At 50.3% G+C, this 17185-nt stretch overlaps 1 protein-coding gene across 1 annotated transcript; it reads left to right on the top strand.

Annotated features, from left to right (window-relative positions):
* The first annotated feature begins 2919 nt into the window (after window positions 1-2919).
* On the top strand, window positions 2920-16436 carry ENO1 (enolase 1). The gene is made up of 12 exons (XM_027658059.1): window positions 2920-3027; window positions 7177-7270; window positions 8537-8632; window positions 10878-10936; window positions 11542-11611; window positions 11798-11931; window positions 12048-12270; window positions 13835-14032; window positions 14276-14477; window positions 14860-14968; window positions 15429-15487; window positions 15975-16436. Exons 2-12 carry the CDS (start codon window positions 7186-7188, stop codon window positions 16042-16044), a joined length of 1305 nt encoding a protein of 434 aa, XP_027513860.1. The 5' UTR covers window positions 2920-3027; window positions 7177-7185; the 3' UTR covers window positions 16045-16436.
* The last annotated feature ends 749 nt before the right edge of the window (window positions 16437-17185 follow it).

The following is a 17185-nucleotide window of genomic DNA, read 5'->3' as shown; positions in this document are numbered from 1 at the left end:
CTTTCCTGTGCTCCATTTTCTTTAGCTCATTATGAGCACCTCTGTGTGATTTTCCTGCACGGCAATCAAGGGACTTTTACCAAGTGCAGAGATGGTGAAGCATCTCTAATCCAGCAGTTAACCAGCATAAAAACCCAGTTTTGTGGTTTCCAGCATCTGGAATGTGTTTTTGAAGGGAATGTTCCCCTCCTATGCCCTCGCACCAGGAAGGGTAAGGCTGCAGGAAGGTCAGTAATGCCAAGTACACAGCTCTAAGGGGTATAATGTGGAGTTTTGGGGAGGCTGGCACTGCAAAAAATCATCTACCTAGAAGTGACAGTTTAATCCCAAGCTTAATTAATTAATTAATCTACCCCTAAGTGACAGTTTAATTCCTTTTCCTGGCCAACATTGCTTTATCTCAGCTGTGTGCAACCCAGCAGCATTTCAGCCTGGTTCATGGCTGTGCAGCCCACATGAACCTGCATAAAAAGCACAAACCCCAGCACACAGTGTCGCTGTGGGCACATGGGACACGTCACACTGTCCCAAACCAGCTTGGATTTCACAGGGCTTCTCCCTGCTGGGAGCCTGGGGGGTCACACAAGGGGGCCCGTGGGGCACTGTGGCACTGTGACGTGCTGGGGGGAGGAGGTCAGTTCAGCAGGTTCCCTTTGCTTTTTATTAGACTTAAAGCTTGCCCTGAGGGGATGTTCTCAGGAAGGAAAGAAAAATGTGCCCAGAAGAAATAATCAGTCATAGGCCAGCAGGGCGAGGCAGGGCTGGAGAGAGCACGAACATCACCGACTCTGGGAGCAAGGAAGCAGCTCTGTCTGGAGCAGTCAGGGTGAACTGGGCACAGAATCACATCACAGAATGGTTTGGGTTGGAAGGGACCTTAAAAATCATCCTGTTCCAGCCCCCTGTCATGGCCAGGGACACTTTTCACTACACCAGTATCCCTTGGACACTTCCAGGGATGGGGCAGCTGCAGCTTCTCTGGGCAAACCTGTGCCAGGGCCTGCCCACCCTCACAGGGAAGAATTTCTTCCTAATATCCAATCTGAACCTACCCTGAGGTCTGTCAGACCCTTGGAGCCCCTAGACCCCAACTCCAGGCTTGATGAAAACAGGTTTGAAGGGGGTTTTTTTATGTTTAGGGAGGGAGGGAGGCATGGCCCCCACCAGCACCACAGTGCAGCATTCCGGCATTCAGGAGATGGAGCAGGGCCTTGCCAAGGTGGTCCCAGGGAACAGCTAGTGGGGAGATTTGCATAAATATGGAAGGAACAGGAACCCCTCAGCAGTGCCACAGCAGGAACAATTCGTGTGAGGGTCATGACATGAGGTCAGCATGGAGTCCACAGACAGCTGAGTGTTACTTTCCAGGGATGGAGGGTTTGCTGATCACAGGGCTCCCAGCTCAGCCAGTGGCTCATACCTCACCATAGCACAGCAGACTGAATAACTGTCAATGAATAATTGGATGTTTTTACAGCATCCACAGAGGGGTTGGAGCTTTTCAGGAGCAAAGATCACTCCATTTTGGCAAAGTCCTTAATTCTGTGGCTGGTTCTGAGCTCTGTTCTGCTCTGTTTCTTTTATAACAACATAGTTTTCAAACATGTGTCTTGGGGAATCAGATCCAGGCAGAACACTTGGAAAAGTTTTTGTTGCTGCTGGCACACTGATACGAGGTGTCATAACCCATCAACATAAGTGCTCCTTTTTCACCCCGGGAAGTGTGATGGTTACTCGCTTAAAAATCAAAGTAAATATTTATTGTAATTAACCTTTTCCTAGAACTAATACAAACACACACGCACCCCCCTTCCAGCCTTCCTCCTTCTGGGCTTAGTTGCCATTCCCACAAAATTATTGGGACGTCTGGAGATCATCCAGCCCAACCCCTCTTCCCAGGCAGGGTCACCTGGAACGGGTGACACAGGAATGTGCCCAGGTGGATTTGGAATGTCTCCGGGGAGGGAAACTCCACACCCTCCCTGGGCAGCTGTTCCAGGGCTCTGCCACCCTCCTGCTCTTCCTCGTGTTGAGGTGAAACTTCTTGTGTTTTAGTTTGTGGCCATTGCTCCTTGTCCTGTCACTGGCACCATCCTCTGAGATATTTATATGGATTAATAAAGTCCTCTCTCAGTCCTCTCTTCTCCGGACTAACCAGGCCCAGCTCCCGTGGTCTCTCCTCCTCAAAGAGATGCTCCAGCCCCCAAATCATCCTTATGGCCTCCAGTGGACCCTCTCCAGTAGCTCCTCTGGTGCTGAGGAGCCCAGAACTGGACCCAGCTCCCCAGATGGACACAATTGTGAGGAAAGGCTGAGAGAACTGCGGCTGTTCAGCCCGGAGAGAAGCTTTGGAGTGACCTAATTGTGGCCTTCCAGTGCCTGAGGGGAACTTAGAGCGCAAGAGTAGTTACAGGAGCATGCAGTGACAGGATGAGGGCGATGGGTTCAAACTGAAGGAGAGGAGGTTTAGATGGGACACTGGGAAGGAATTCCTGACTGTGAGGGTGGTGAGGCACTGGCACACGCTGCCCAGAGAAACTGTGGCTGCCCCATCCCTGGGAGTGTCCAGGGCCAGGCTGGAGCAACTTGCTGCAGTGGAAGGTGTCCCTGCTTATGTAAGGGGTTTGGAACTCGATGATCTTTAAGGTCCCTTCCAACCCGAACCATTCCACGACTCCACGACGGTCCCTCGCGCGAACCCGGCTCCCCCCCCCCCCCCCCCCCCCCCCCCCCCCCCCCCCCCGCATGGGCCGCTCTGGCCCCGCCCCCCACGCGCGCGCACTGTGCACGCGGCGCCGGCCGGCTCTCGGCGGCACGTAGCGCACGCACCCCAGCCCGCCTCTGGCGCGAGGCGCCGGCAGCCAATCGGAGCGCGGCGCGGGGCCGGGCCGGCCAATGGGAGCGGCCGGGGGGCGGGCGCTGAGCGCGAGGGCGGCTATAGGCGGGCGGGCGCGCGGCTGCTCGCCCTCAGTGAGAGCCGGGGAGGCGAGATCGGCGGAGCTGCGCAGCGGGTTTGCAGGCACAGCGGTGAGTGCGCCGGCACCGCTCGGCCTCGGCGCCCCGCGAGCACCGGGGACGCGGTTCACACTCCCCGCGTGGCAGTGGCGGAGTCCCGGCCGCCCCCGTGGGATGAGGCCGTGCTACCGGGCTGTACCGAGGCTCAGTGGTCCCTGAGGGGTGCAGGCCGCTGTGGGCGGTTCGCGCAGCGCCGCTGGGGGTTGGGGGGTCTGGGCGGCCTGAACCCCGCCAACGTGTGGGACTAGGGGGTGAAATCAGGGGGATGTGAGGGTTAAGGCGCGGGCAGAATCGGGGGAATATGATGGGTCATATGAGTCAAGGCGGGGACACAATCGGGGAGATATGGTGGGTCAGGGCTGGGCCAGACTTTGGGGGATATGTTGGGTCGAGGCATCCTCAAAGTCCGAGTGTAACCTCTCCCTCTTAGTCATTAACAATCACGCTCGGATTGCCTGCGGTGATTCGGACTTTCCCCTTCTTTAGTGGATGTCCTTCAGCTGCCCATCTCAAATATTTAACGTTTGCCGTCGGCGCTCCAATCCGTGCCTGAGGTCTCTTAGCGGGTGGTTAAGTGCTGGTTATCCCAAGGCAGCAGCGCGTGGATGTGCATCCCTGGATGTTGAGGTGTGCAGGAAGAATTGAAGAATTGCGCGTTAACCCTCTTGCCTCGTGCAGGGACTGCCGGAGAGGATCCTGGGCTTCCTCCCGTTCCGTTACTCGCCTGCTGAGTCACAGGGTAGGGCTGCGACTGTCTGAGCCTGGCAGGAAGTACTGAAGTTTGTCATCCAAACCCACGGGCTGAGGCAAAGCAGGTTCAGGCCTCCATCTTGTCGAACACCGAGAGAGAAAGTGGTTCTACGCGTCTGCGATTTACTCCCTGCCGGGCATTGTTTAGAAGCCGTAGTATCATGTTACAGAGATAGAGGTGAATTTAAACCCCGTGGAATGCAGGGTTTGGAAGGTGCACATTTTGCCCGGTTTTCAGGAGTGCTTTAGCAGTGGATTTGATGTGTTGAATCGGATAGAGTGAGCTCAAAGGTCTAATGGGCAGTAAACTATATTCAGGGTGGTAATGGTATGAGAGTTGTGGTCATACAGGGCGTTTAAATGTCATGCAAAGCTGGTAAGTGGCAGTTCTGTAATAAGACTCTAGGGTAGTTCTTCCTTAAGGCCAGACTTTAGTGTTGCCTTTTAAATCTCCATTCAGATGCTTGCAGTGCTCAGCTGTAACCCTGTCTTGACTTTACAGACATGTGGCTGCAAAACAGCTCCCAAGGACAGGCTTTGATGATAAAGTTGGCTGTAAATAAAATCTTTAGAAATAATTTTCAGTTGGAGTAGTCCCCAGTGGTGTGAGAATACTGCATTTCCTGGGCAGAGCACGGAATCAGATGGGGAATAAGTGGTGGTTTCTTGGACTTGAGGTGATAGTGGAGTGAGTACTCAGAGCTGGCAGTGGGTGGTGACTTAGCTTTGAGTAGGTACTGACACATGTGTTCCTGGGAAGGCCAGGAAAGCTGGTGTGTGTGGCTTCTCCCCTGCAGGGAGACAGTGACCTTGTCAGCAGATTATGGTACAGAAGAAGGTTTAAGGCAATGTGTGTGTTAAATACCACTGTGGTATTTGCGTGTTGGGCTGATTCCACGGCTCAGGACAAAGGTCTGGAGCAGACAGTGCTGCTGGTGACCTCTCCTGCCTTCAGTCAGCATTTCCACAGTTAAACCTGTGCTCAGGCTGACCCTCGTGTTCTAGATGAATTGATTGAGGCAGGATTCATAGTGCTGAGCTTGTGTGGAGCTAAAAGCTTCAGTTTTACCCTATAGCTCAGTGGGAAAACTGTTCCTTGAGCACGGGAGTGAGGGGGTTTGCAAAATGAGCAAGAAAGAAGTGTGAAGGATTTCTGGAGTGGTGCTGTGAAATGGCTCTTTGTGCAGGAAAGGGAGGGACTTCTGGAGAGGTCGTTTGTCAAGGATGCTCAGTAACATCAGACCTGGCAGACATTCCCAGTGGAAGCTCTTGGAGTGTGTATTCCTGAAGTGCCTCCTTTGTGGAGGTCAACAAACAGTTCTTGCATTGTGCTAAGACTTCCTGCTTTCAAAGAATAAGGCACCTAAAGTTTTGTGACAGAGCCACAGTTCTGAAAATGAAAGTGCCAGCCTAAGAAACTCTAATAAATCTTCCTGGGAATCTTCCTGGTAGCCATTGCTCAGTGCACCTGCAGGGAGATAAGTGTTGGTGTGGGTGGGACTGATAACTGGAGAGTTGCAGGGATTTATTTCTAGCTTGTGTGTTATTCACTGGTTGAAGCTCAGTAGTGGCAGCGTGAAGGTCAACTCCAAGTAAGTTGTGTTGCTTCCTAGATTAGTCATATCATCTGTCAGTGTGTGGGTCTGACTCTAAACAGGCCCTTGAAAATGTTAGAGGTTATACAACAGGGGCAGGACAGCTGGAAGGGACACTTGGAAGCCAAGGGGACAAGGCAAATGGCTGCCTGTGTTCTTAACTTCAGGGGGAGGAATTTGCTGTGGAGGAAGAACTGAGTGTGTGAAGTGACTCCTCACACAGACTCAGAACAAACAGCAGCATTTCTAAGGTCGTGTTTTCTTAACTTTGCAGTAACTGTGGATTCATGACCATTTCTGTAAACAGAGTTGCCACCCACACTGGCTTGCCAAAAAGCCAGATTCCAGATAGTTCTACATCTGAGGCTGAGCTTTATTCTCTGCAGATGGGCTGGGTTTGGTGCCAGTGAGTGGCTTACAAGCATGTCTATGACTTGGTTTTTAAAATCTAGCCAAGCTTATATAAGAGTTTTCTTATGTGTGTAGAAGTGAGAAGGGGGAAAAGGAAGTATTCAGAAGATTGTGGTGAATTTCCTTCCTTTTAAGAGGAAAAGTTAAAAGGAAAAACTATTCCTGTAAATACTCAACAGGGTGTAACTATTAATGCAAGCTCTTAATTAGAGCTGTGGCTGTTTCTATTTCGACACAGGCTCTGGTTGGCTCTGAGCAGCTGCTGTGCATACTAAGAGCTGGTGCACTTCAGACTCTTTATCAAAAAGAACTCTAACTGGTAGCAGAGATTTCCTGTATTAGGATTGCTTGGCTGCTCTTATGTGGTGAGAGATCTCTCTCTGAAACCAGCTTTCTGGGTTTAGACTGTTTTTCCCATCTATGTTGAGACTTTTCCCAACATTTGACTCTGAACTCCTGCCAAGTTTAAGAAGTTTTCCTACAGTGTGATGTTTTTGAACTGGTCTCATGCCTGCAGGTATTATTTATTACAGGATATAAAATTCAAGCTGATGCTTGCAGCAGTTGCTGCCTGCTTAGAGCAGTGCAAGGCCTGTGAGGTCCCTGGGCAGGGGGCCCGAGGGGGTTTCTGTGTCCCTGGCACCCCTGGGCTGTGTGGGAGAGGGACTGGGACAGGCCTGGTGAGAGCTGGGTGGTGCTGGTTGTGCCTGTGACCAACTGAAGCTGCCAAAAGCCACAGACAACCATCCTCTGGGGAGCCCGAGGAGCTGGGGAGTGGCATTGGCAGGTTGTGGTGGGTGTGGGATGGGGCTCTGCCTGCTCTGCTCACCTGCAGCTTAGGCTGCAATGGGATGGTCACCCCAACTCTGGTGACTGTGCAGAGCCTACCCAGAGACTTGGGGACTCCTGGGAATTAGGAAGATGCCATATTTCAAAGGAATTACCACTTTGTGGCTGTGAGGACACTGTGACCTGACACCAGAAAGGCATGTCTGGTATTGTTAATTAGAGATTCCTCCCTTCCCTGCTGAAGCTCCCATTTTCCATTCAGACAATTTCTCTAGAGAAGTTTGCTCCCTACCAGGAGCTTGCATTCACATCATCTGCTCCTGCTGCTTAGTGCAGGGTCTCATGATACTGCAGTGAGGTCACTTAAAAACATCAAAAGAGACTCTCCCTTGGATATAGGGAGGAGGGTTTTTTAATGATAAAGGTGATGACACTGGCACAGGTTGCCCAGAGAAGCTGTGGCTGCCCCATCCCTGGAAGCAGGGGATGGTTGGACATGGCTTGGAGCAACCTGGTCTGGTGGAAGGTGTCCCTGCCCATGGCAGAGGGTGGAATGAGATGATCAGGAGGAAACTTCCAACCAATTCCATGAGTAATGCTAAAATCTTCTTTTCAGGTATTAAAGATGTCCATCACCAAGATCCACGCCCGTGAAATCTTTGACTCCCGTGGGAATCCCACTGTTGAGGTGGACCTGTACACCAACAAAGGTGAGTCCTCAGCTGTAGGGGTTCATTCCTTTCTTGTATCTGATGGAACAAATGATCCCATTCTAGCCTTGCAGTTGTGCTTACTTTTTCTTCCATACATAGAACTTGTTGAGACTGGCAGGAAAAACCTCTGCCTCATTCTCCTGGGATGAGTTTGCTGAGCTCAAGTTCCTGGCCTAGACAATGCAGGGTATTTTGAAATGTGCTGCTTCTTACAGTCTAAACTGTGCCAGTGCAGTTCCAAACCTGCCTTCTTTCCCCTGCCCCAAGCATAAACTGGGATAGCAGTTGCAAACTAGAGTTAAGGCCTTTGTTCCTGTCCTTGAGCAGCTGCTGCTGGTCCTGGTGGTCAGTGCTCCCCAAACTCTGTGTGACTGCACCTTGTCTGGCAGTCACTTGCTGCAGTGAAAGTCTTCTGCTGCAGGGTTGAATTTTGAGTAATGGTTTCTTCTCTGTGCGAGAACTCAGGCATGACTAAAGAACTTGTCTAATTGGGCCTTCACATATAACATCTTATATTTTTAATTATTGTAGGACTTTCCCTTGGTTTGTGAGTTGTTCATCCCACATCTGATAGGATCTGACAAAGGCATTGTGCAGACTCATACCAACGTGCTTTGGTGGAATGAGCAAACACAATGGCTGTAATACACTGACTAAAGAGCTGATCTTTCTGCCTCAAAGGATTAATGCAGTCATTTAATGAGACTGCCCCCACTAAGCTCTTTGATTTAGTGGGATAAGGGAAAGACTGGGGGCTGAAGCTGGCATCTTGAACCACAGGCAGAACAGACTCCAGTGTGCAGAGTTGCTCCAAGTTCAGCATCCTTGGCTGGAGGAATGGACTGTCTGGGTGGCTCTGCTGTTGTCAGAAGAGCTCAGAACTCACATTAACAGAATAGACCTCTTAATTGTCCCTTTTATGCCATATCTTAGAATTTAAGAGCTTGCCTGCCAGACTGAGCTCAAAAGTAGATCCAGTGAATAAAGCTGCCTTTTTGGAAAAAGAATGGATGGTTTTGTAACTTAAACACTTGAAATGCACAGTGGAGGAGAATGAGTCAGTGTGAGGGAAACACTGATAAACTGGTGATGCTGTAAAGGAGCAGACAACCCTCTTAGGATCACTGTACATGTGAGCAGAGATGTGGTTTAGAGACTTCCTCTCCCATCTCCGGGGATGGAAGTATGGGCAGGTTGGGATGGTTTGTGGGTGTTTTGTGGGTTTGAACGTGCCAAGACATTTCATTTTTGTGTTGTGCACAGGTCTGTTCAGAGCTGCTGTTCCCAGTGGTGCCTCAACTGGAATCTATGAAGCTCTGGAGCTTCGTGACAATGACAAGACACGCTACCTGGGCAAAGGTAACCCTGAGTTTGGGTCCCCAGAGAGCCCTGTCACAGTGGCTGTGTCCCTGCATGTGCTGCTGCTGCACTGTAGCAGAGGACACCAGGGCTCCTGTGCTGCTGTCTGTGTTCTGTACAGGGAGCAGGGCCAGTGCAGATGGACAGGGAGGGGACAGCTGTGGGTTGGGGCACAGGGAAAGCAGAGGCTGCTGGGCTGGTTCTCTGGGGATGATGTGGAGGGTGACTGCCTCCAGCAGTGCAGCTGCCTCGTGCTGGAGGTCACTGTACCTGCACAGGTGGGTCTGTGGAGCTTGGACAGGCCAGGCAGGTGCCAGTGTCTCTGTACAGTGTGCCCAAATGTCCTCTGGTATGTGCTCCCCTTGCCCTGTGTGTGTCAGTGCAGAGTGCATCAGCAGGGTGTCATGAGGACATCCACACTGCCTCCTCCAAAAGGCTTGGAGCCAGTCACAAGGTCTTTCCATGGGCCAAATTCTCAAAGAACCCTTAAATCTGTCAACTCTCTCTCTGTAGACTCCTTAGATCCTGAACCTGAGGTTTTATGCCAGCTGCTGTCCACAGCTAATGTGCAGCTCTGCACTGGTAATCCTGGAGGATGCTTCTATTTCAGGGTGCACAGCAGCCAAAGCCACTCTGAATTCTGTCTGTCATTACAGGTAGCCAGGATACTCAGGTTTGTGTTAGTGGTGTTAATATTTTACTTGTCTGGGGACTGACTGTGTGCTCTGAAAGGAAATTAAACACAGCAGTCACCAGGCTGGCTGGGGAACAAGTATGGGTGAGAATGAAAAGCTGCAAACAAGATGTCATTACCTAATACACATCCTAATTGTAGTTCTTATGATCATTCTGGGAGCTTGGACAGTCAGGGCTCCTTTCTAACTTGCTGCTCTAAAAGCTTTTGTGATACCTTCCAAGTATAAGCAATCATCCTGACTTTTGGCTGGGAAAGGGAATTACTTTCAGACTCTTTTGCCAGTCAGGTGAAAGGAAGCTGAAATATTTTTTGCCTATTAAGAAAGAGCAATTAGAATGGATAACTACTGAATTAACTTGGAGAGCCTTGTCTTAGAAGATTCATAGTTAATACTTTTAACACAGAATAAACTCCTGGATGACTGAATATCCCAAAAAGCCGAAGAGCTTATGCTGTTTACCCAGGGCACTTCTTCTTGAGAAGAGTAAATGTGTACTTACCTCACTGTGCTAAATGTGTGTGTGCTCAGACCTGTTAAGTCTGATCCTACAGGCAGTTCTTAATGGCATGTAACTAGACAGTGGTTAACAGGCTGTGGCAGCTGAAGGGCTTTGTCAGCTGGGAGATAACAGGAGTTGTGAAAAAATAATCACCAAATGGGATGAGTTGCAGATAACTGGTAGGCCTTTTGTAATATAAATCTGCAGACTTAGACTATTTGGAAAAGCAATTAATGTGATTTAGGGTGCAGTTAATTAGCATTCACTGTTCTGAACATGGGGTTTTTGGAAATGTTTACACACTGCACAGTAAAACATGTGCTAGGGTGATGCTTTAGCAAAGTTACAGAATGATAGCAGATGGTGAAATGCCTGAGCTGCTGCATACCTAACTTCTTGGGAAACCTTTTTCTTTCCCCCTTTTCATAGATTCTATGAGTAGCCCATCCTAAAACCTTTTGTAAATGCTGTCATTCAGCCACTTGAGGTTTGGGTCCAAAGTGCTGTTGGCAGAATTATGGAGACCTGGGTGGAAAACTCAAATACAGCCTTGCACAATTTCCTTTGCTCTTTGAACCTTTTGTTTCTGGTCCACTGCTCAGTGTCAGGCTCTTGCTGGCTGGTAGGTCTGTTTACCTGTGTGTGTCCTTTCTCTTGCATGCCTGTGGGGTTGGCTGTGAGTCTTCCTTGATTCTGTTGTCCTGTTTGGCTTCTGTCAGGTGTCTCCAGAGCTGTTAAGTATGTTAACGAGTTCCTGGGGACAGCCCTGTGCACACAGGTAATGGATGTGCTTTCAGTGCAGCCCTGTCACTCGGGTGAGCTCCTGCAGTGCATGGCCTTGCAGACTAACCCTGCCCAGGCATTCCTGGCCAGTGTGTCCTTCAGGCAGCTGCCACTCAGTCGAGGTGACCTCTCTGTGAGCTCAGGTTGGATTGGGGCTGGAGTAGCATGAGGTGGTATTCCTGAGATGTTACTGCTCCTGAGATCCCTACTAACACCTGCATAACCTGTGTGGTTGACCAGTGTCTGATCTGCTTGTTCCTTCCAGGTGTCTCAAAAGCTGTTGAGCACGTCAATAAAACGATTGCACCTGCACTGGTTAGCAAGGTAGGAGCAATCTGCCTTTCCCTAACCTCACCTAAAGCCAGGCAGTGTGGCCAAACCACCCCTCAGGGTGGTTGGAGGAACTGTGTGACGTGGGGGGTGTTAGTGGATTGGGGTGCATGTGAACAAACTGACTACAGCAATTGTTTTACTTAATTTACTTAACGAATGCATATCTAATACGTGATCAAACCATCTCTGGCAGCCTGGTGGTGCAGTGTGTAGGAACACAAGCACCTGGGAGCTGCAGTGGTGTGCTTTATACTTGAGTGGCTGAATGATGAGGAGAGGCTGGGTTCCATCCAAGCTGGGTAATTTGGAAGGGAATCTGAGGGATCTAGAAAAGTCTGCTTGTGTGAGATTCCTGAGTTCTTTGTGGGCTCTTAGCCCTGCTTACAAAGGATGGTGCAAAACTAGGTAATATGTGAAGTGATTGCACATCCAGCTTACCTGTCAGCCTTGGTCTGCTGCAAGAGGCCAGAGGTTCTGCTGTGTGGTAATGGCAAGTTTTGGTGCCTGCCAGGGGTGTAGATGCAGTGGGGGGTAGGTGAGAGTTTGTGGACGTGTGTTTGGTGTCAAACAGGGTTTTTGCTTGCTTCTCTCTGCAGAATGTCAACGTTGTGGAGCAAGAAAAGATTGACAAACTGATGCTGGAAATGGATGGAACTGAGAATAAATGTAAGTGGGCTTTGTGTTGTCCCGAGGGGTGGAAAGGTGAAGAAGGGTTTATAGAATTCTAACTTGCTTTATCAGAAGTGGGTAGAGTGTGGCATGTGCCGTGCACTGCCATAATTAAAACTGTGGGGCTGGCATTGCTGAGTGTCTTTATAAAGACATTTCCATAAACAATTCCTTCTCTTTCAGCCAAATTTGGTGCCAATGCCATCTTGGGTGTGTCTCTGGCTGTGTGCAAAGCTGGTGCTGCTGAGAAGGGTGTCCCCTTGTACCGTCACATCGCTGACCTTGCTGGAAACGCAGAAGTCATTCTCCCAGTTCCTGTGAGTCTCTTGGTGGGGCTGAAGCCTCAGGTGCCTCCTAATGCCTTGTGGGCACAAATGCTGTTATCAAGTTCCCCTGAAACATTCTAACTTGGCTTTTTTTTGGTTGCTTCAAGGCTTTCAACGTGATCAACGGTGGCTCCCATGCTGGCAACAAGCTGGCCATGCAGGAGTTCATGATCCTCCCCGTGGGTGCCGAGAGCTTCAAGGAGGCCATGCGCATCGGGGCAGAGGTCTACCACAACCTCAAGAATGTCATCAAGGAGAAGTATGGCAAGGATGCCACCAACGTGGGGGATGAGGGTGGCTTTGCCCCCAACATCCTGGAAAACAAAGAAGGTAAGAATGAGCTAAATGCAGGAGGAGCTGTAACAAAGCTGGAGAATCAAGACCACGCCTGCCCAATATCAGTGGAAAGCAGGATCAAGAGGTTCAAAGGTGTAGGACTTGCTGCTGTTTCTTGGCTCTGCTTCTTAGCCTGAGAGACATCCCAAGATGCTCTGCTGATGTGGTCAGGTGTTCCCTTGGACATCAGCTTATGCAGCTTGACAGGGTGGCTTTAACCTCAGTGCCTCATTAGTTCCATTCCTGTGGCAGCTTAAGGGAATCTTGTGTCCTTCTAGTTGAAAAGTGATGTGGAAACATCTGTGCACTGCAGGTCTCCCAGAACCAGTAGTCAAAGATCACTGGAGTTGTTTTTCTGCTGATGGGGGAGGAAAACAGTTTATACTCTGCCTGGTCATGTGTGGGAGTGCACAAAGGCTTGCCTGGGAAGTTGAGGCAGTTGCTGCTTCCATGGCCAAACAGTTCTGTTCAGGAACCTGTGGGAGAGGCAGTTTGTCTGTGGGAAGTGAAATACCTGTTCCTACAAAGACTACCAGAGGAGCTGTTTTTCTGCCTCTCACAGAAATGGAGCTGCTAAGGCAGTAGAATACTACAACTCTTAAGTTGCTTGTTACTTTACACCTGTTAGTTATGTTATTGTTTAGGGTGACTTCTAAACTGCACTGCTTTTTCTGACACTGAAGATACTGAGGCAGCACCAGGAATGGGGCCATTTCTGAGTCCCTGTCACATGCAGCTTTGCTGGGTCTGTGCCCTCACAGACCTCAGTGAGGATGACCTTGAATGACTGTTACAGCCCAAGGAATTTCTGTTGCTGGCAGCAGCTGCTTTTGCATCTTACAAAACCCAACCAAGCCCACAAAAAACCCAAACCAACAAGAAATAAAACCACTTGATTTAAGCTTCCTACTGCAGATAGCCTGGCTGATCTCAGCTGCTTCACTCAGAGTCAGGGGTAACGGGGAGAGTTTTACTGGTTGGATCATACTGAGTTCCCTTGCTTGGGCTCTGCCAAACAGTAGCACAGTGGGCAGTATCCAGAGACTTTTCCTGAGTGGTTCTGTCCCCTCTTCTGCAGATAAATGTGCAAGTGGAGAACAGGTAGATGCCAAGAGGGGTGCTCTGTGCAGAGGCAGGCTGTACCCCCTTGCCTGTCAGGGTTTGGATGCTCACTGCTTCCGTGGGCAGCACTTGATGTGGAGCTAAAAGGGATTAGAGTGCAGCCAGTGCTTCCTGCCCACATGCATAAAGCTGAAGGAGGATGTGGTATCACCTAGCATTAAGCTTTCTGGGCTGACATGTAGTCCTGCCTGAAGAGATTAGGAATCCCATAATGGTGTCTCAAGGGTATTACAAGCTGAAAGCAGTATTAGAGTAATATCTTGTTCCAGTCAGTTCAGAAGTGGGAGAGTTTAAGAACCTTTTCTGTGCAGCCTTTGGGCTTTCCAAAGTGGGTAATGGAGATTCTTTGCCAAGTGAACGTGCTGCTGTTGGGAAATGAGCAGCTTTTGGGTTAAGATGTTTGGCAGGAGCTCAGAGATCCCTCCCTGTGTTCCAGCCCTGGAGCTGCTGAAGACGGCGATCGCCAAGGCCGGATACACCGACAAGGTGGTCATTGGCATGGACGTGGCTGCCTCAGAGTTCTACCGGGATGGGAAGTATGACCTGGACTTCAAATCCCCCGATGACCCCAGCAGATACATCACTCCTGACCAGCTGGCTGACCTGTACAAGGGCTTTGTCAAGGGCTACCCTGGTGAGTTCTTCATTAACAAGAAGCACGGTAGTGGTGGGTAGGGGTTGATTGCTGAAAGAAAGAGCTGCTGTGCAGCCTCTCTTACAGGAGGGATCGAGAGCTCCTCCCTTGATCAGCCTCTTAGGGGTCTTAGGAATGTTCTTCAAAGTGGGTAGTGCTTGGCTGCAGCACTTTGGTACCACTGCATTCAAACAAGACCTTTCAGGCTGCCGTTGTCTAAAAGCTGCTGGTGTCCCTCTGCAGTGGTGTCCATTGAAGACCCGTTTGACCAGGATGACTGGGCTGCCTGGAAGAAGTTCACTGGCAGTGCTGGCATCCAGGTGGTTGGTGATGATCTGACTGTGACCAATCCAAAGCGCATTGCCAAGGCTGTGGAGGAGAAAGCCTGCAACTGCCTCCTGCTCAAGGTCAACCAGATCGGCTCCGTGACAGAGTCCCTGCAAGCGTAAGTTCTCCCCCTTGACCAGGCCAGGCATGGGGGTTGTTTTAATTGAGGGAGGTGAACATACAGACCAGATCCAGGGGAACAAAAAACCTGTTGGTGGAGCATCTGTGAAGGGAGAACAATTATTAACTGAGAGAGGATATTGCAAGTAAACTTGTACCTTCCTGGTGTTGGCATCACGGGGCACACAGAACAACCTCACAGGGTCTGAGCACGTGTGAAAGCGGCTCTCGGTCACTGCCTTGTCCCGTGATCCTGACCTCTCCCAAAAGGCAGTCCTGTCCTGCCAAAGCCAGGAATGCTGCCACCTGGCACTGTCAGCAGAGCAAAGGCTGCTGGGCACATGGGCACGGTGTGAACCTGGTGTCTTTATCTCTTCCAGCTGCAAGCTGGCCCAGTCCAACGGCTGGGGTGTGATGGTGAGTCACCGCTCTGGAGAGACAGAAGATACCTTCATTGCTGACCTGGTAGTGGGTCTCTGCACTGGTCAGGTTGGTATCTGTGCCTGCTGCAGTTTGGCTTTTTTGCTTGATGAGCTAATTTGGTGGTGAAGCGAAGGCCATGCTGCACTGCAGCTGGAGGCTGCTCTGCCTTCAGGTGTGCAGCTTTGCTGTGCCTGTACACAGGGAGCTGATTTGACTCACAAGAGTGTGACAGGAAAATTGTTATCTTGTGCAAACTCACCTTTAACCACCAATTTAAAAAACCTTTGTCAACTCCAGTGGGTGTACTGGGATTTCCCGATCCTGAGGCTGATAGCAAATGAATAATCTTTATTGCTCCCAAACCTCTTGTGTTTGAGTGTTTAGATATTGAGCCTGATGCTCAAATAAAGCTTATCACTAAATTATTATTACATAATTATGCTTGTTTCTCTGAATAGTTTTGTGTTGGCCCCTCTGGCCTGGTTTCTGCTCTAGTTCTTCACTGACTTTGTGATTTCCCTTTCAGATCAAAACTGGTGCCCCTTGCCGATCCGAGCGTTTAGCCAAGTACAACCAGCTGCTGAGGTGAGCCTTGGGAAAGGGGAACAGGGCTGAGCCTGGCATAGAATGAATGCTCCAGTAATGCTTTGGGGGGGCACAGCTTGGTCTTCTGCCTCTCAGAAACACCCTGCAGCTGAAGGACATAAAGTGACCCTGGCAGAGGTGCTTTTGGGCCGGTGCTTTGTAGGGTGGCTGAAGGCTGAGCTGGATGGGTGAGGTCCTTAACAGACACACTGAGGGGAACATCACATAAAGCATCCTGTGATCCTGGATGTGAGTTTGTCCTTCTCTCTGCATGGGGCAGTTCCCCTGGGCAAGCATTTAAAATGTTTGGGTTGAGTTCTGCCAGATGGGGGGCACTGACCCACTGCGACTGGTGGGAACTGTTTTGTTGCTGGCAGTGCCTTCAGCACCATGTGGGTTGAGGGTTTCAGTGTAAGGCCTGTGGCTGTGCTGGTGCAGGAGCTCTGTGCTGTCTGCTGACCCCCAGTGCTCTCTTGCCTCCCCCCAGAATTGAGGAGGAGCTTGGCAGCAAGGCTCGCTTTGCTGGGAGGAACTTCAGGAACCCTCGTGTCAACTAAGTGTGGATCAGTCGACCCCTGTTCTGGCTTTGAGCACCAGTCATTTACTTAGATCACAGTTACCTGTACTAGAAAGTTAAGGGCAGCTGAAGGAAAAGACCAGTCTGCAGGTCCTCTTCCCCCCCTAGATGATCCCTTCACCCAGTGTTTTCACCAACTCTGATGTGTTAATTGTAATGCTCTACTGCTTCTGTAGAACAGTCCTTGAGGGGGTTCTGTGTATTTAACACCCTCAGGGATCCTGACATTGTGGTTCTGGGCATCAACACTTTAGTTCCTTTCTCTGCCTGTCAATGTTTGGAGCTGTGTGATTTGCAGTGCAGCCAGAGGTACCTGCAGACAGAGTTAGTAGTGTTTTTACATGTGATAAATAAAAGCATCAAACAACCCAACAATGTGTGGTTTTGAGTTATTTGGAGGAGACGGGGGACAGGGATACCCACCTCTGCATCATGGAATTATGGAGTGGTTTGGATTGGAAGGAACCTTAAAGCCCATCTTGTTCTGCCCCCTGCCATGGGCAGGGACACCTTCCACTAGCCCAGGTTGCTCCAAGCCCTGTCCAACCTGGCCTTGGACACTTCCAGGGATGGGGCAGCCACAGCTTCTCTGGGCAACCTGTGCCAGGGCCTCCCCACCCTCCCATCACATCCTGGTTCTGGAGGGAGCGAGAGTTGAACTGTTCCTGTGCCAGGGGCTGGGCTGTTGCTTTGTGACAAGGTGACAACTCAGTGTAGGTGCCTGTACCAAGCTGGCCTTCAAGGATCTGTTCAGTCATTGGGAAGGGAGACTAAGAATAGGTTTTTAACCCATGGATCAATAGTGATTCTGCAGGGGAGGAGGAAAAGCTCAGGTTTCCCTCATGTATCAAAGCTGAGGTGTATCCTGACAGAGTTGTGACCTTTGCCAGGGCCTGCTGCACATCTTGGCTGGTCAGTCCTGTCAGTGTGGCTGAAACATCCCAGTGACAGCCCTGGGCTGTGAGCTGTGGCACAGAGCTGCTCCTCAGCCCCTGGGCTTTGCTGATGGCACTGACAGAAGGTGTAATTTGGGGTTGACCCCCGAGCTGCACTTTGATTTTTACTCTGTGAGTGTCCAGGTACTGTTTTTCCCAGGGGAGAAGGAAAGACTTGAGGGCATT

The sequence above is a fragment of the Corapipo altera genome, unplaced genomic scaffold (genome assembly GCF_003945725.1).
Source record: "Corapipo altera isolate COAL_440 unplaced genomic scaffold, ASM394572v1 301, whole genome shotgun sequence".
In the NCBI taxonomy this organism is placed as follows: Eukaryota; Metazoa; Chordata; class Aves; order Passeriformes; family Pipridae; genus Corapipo; species Corapipo altera.
The sequence above is the reverse complement of the archived record's forward strand: the minus strand, read 5'-3'. Positions and strand labels throughout refer to the sequence as shown.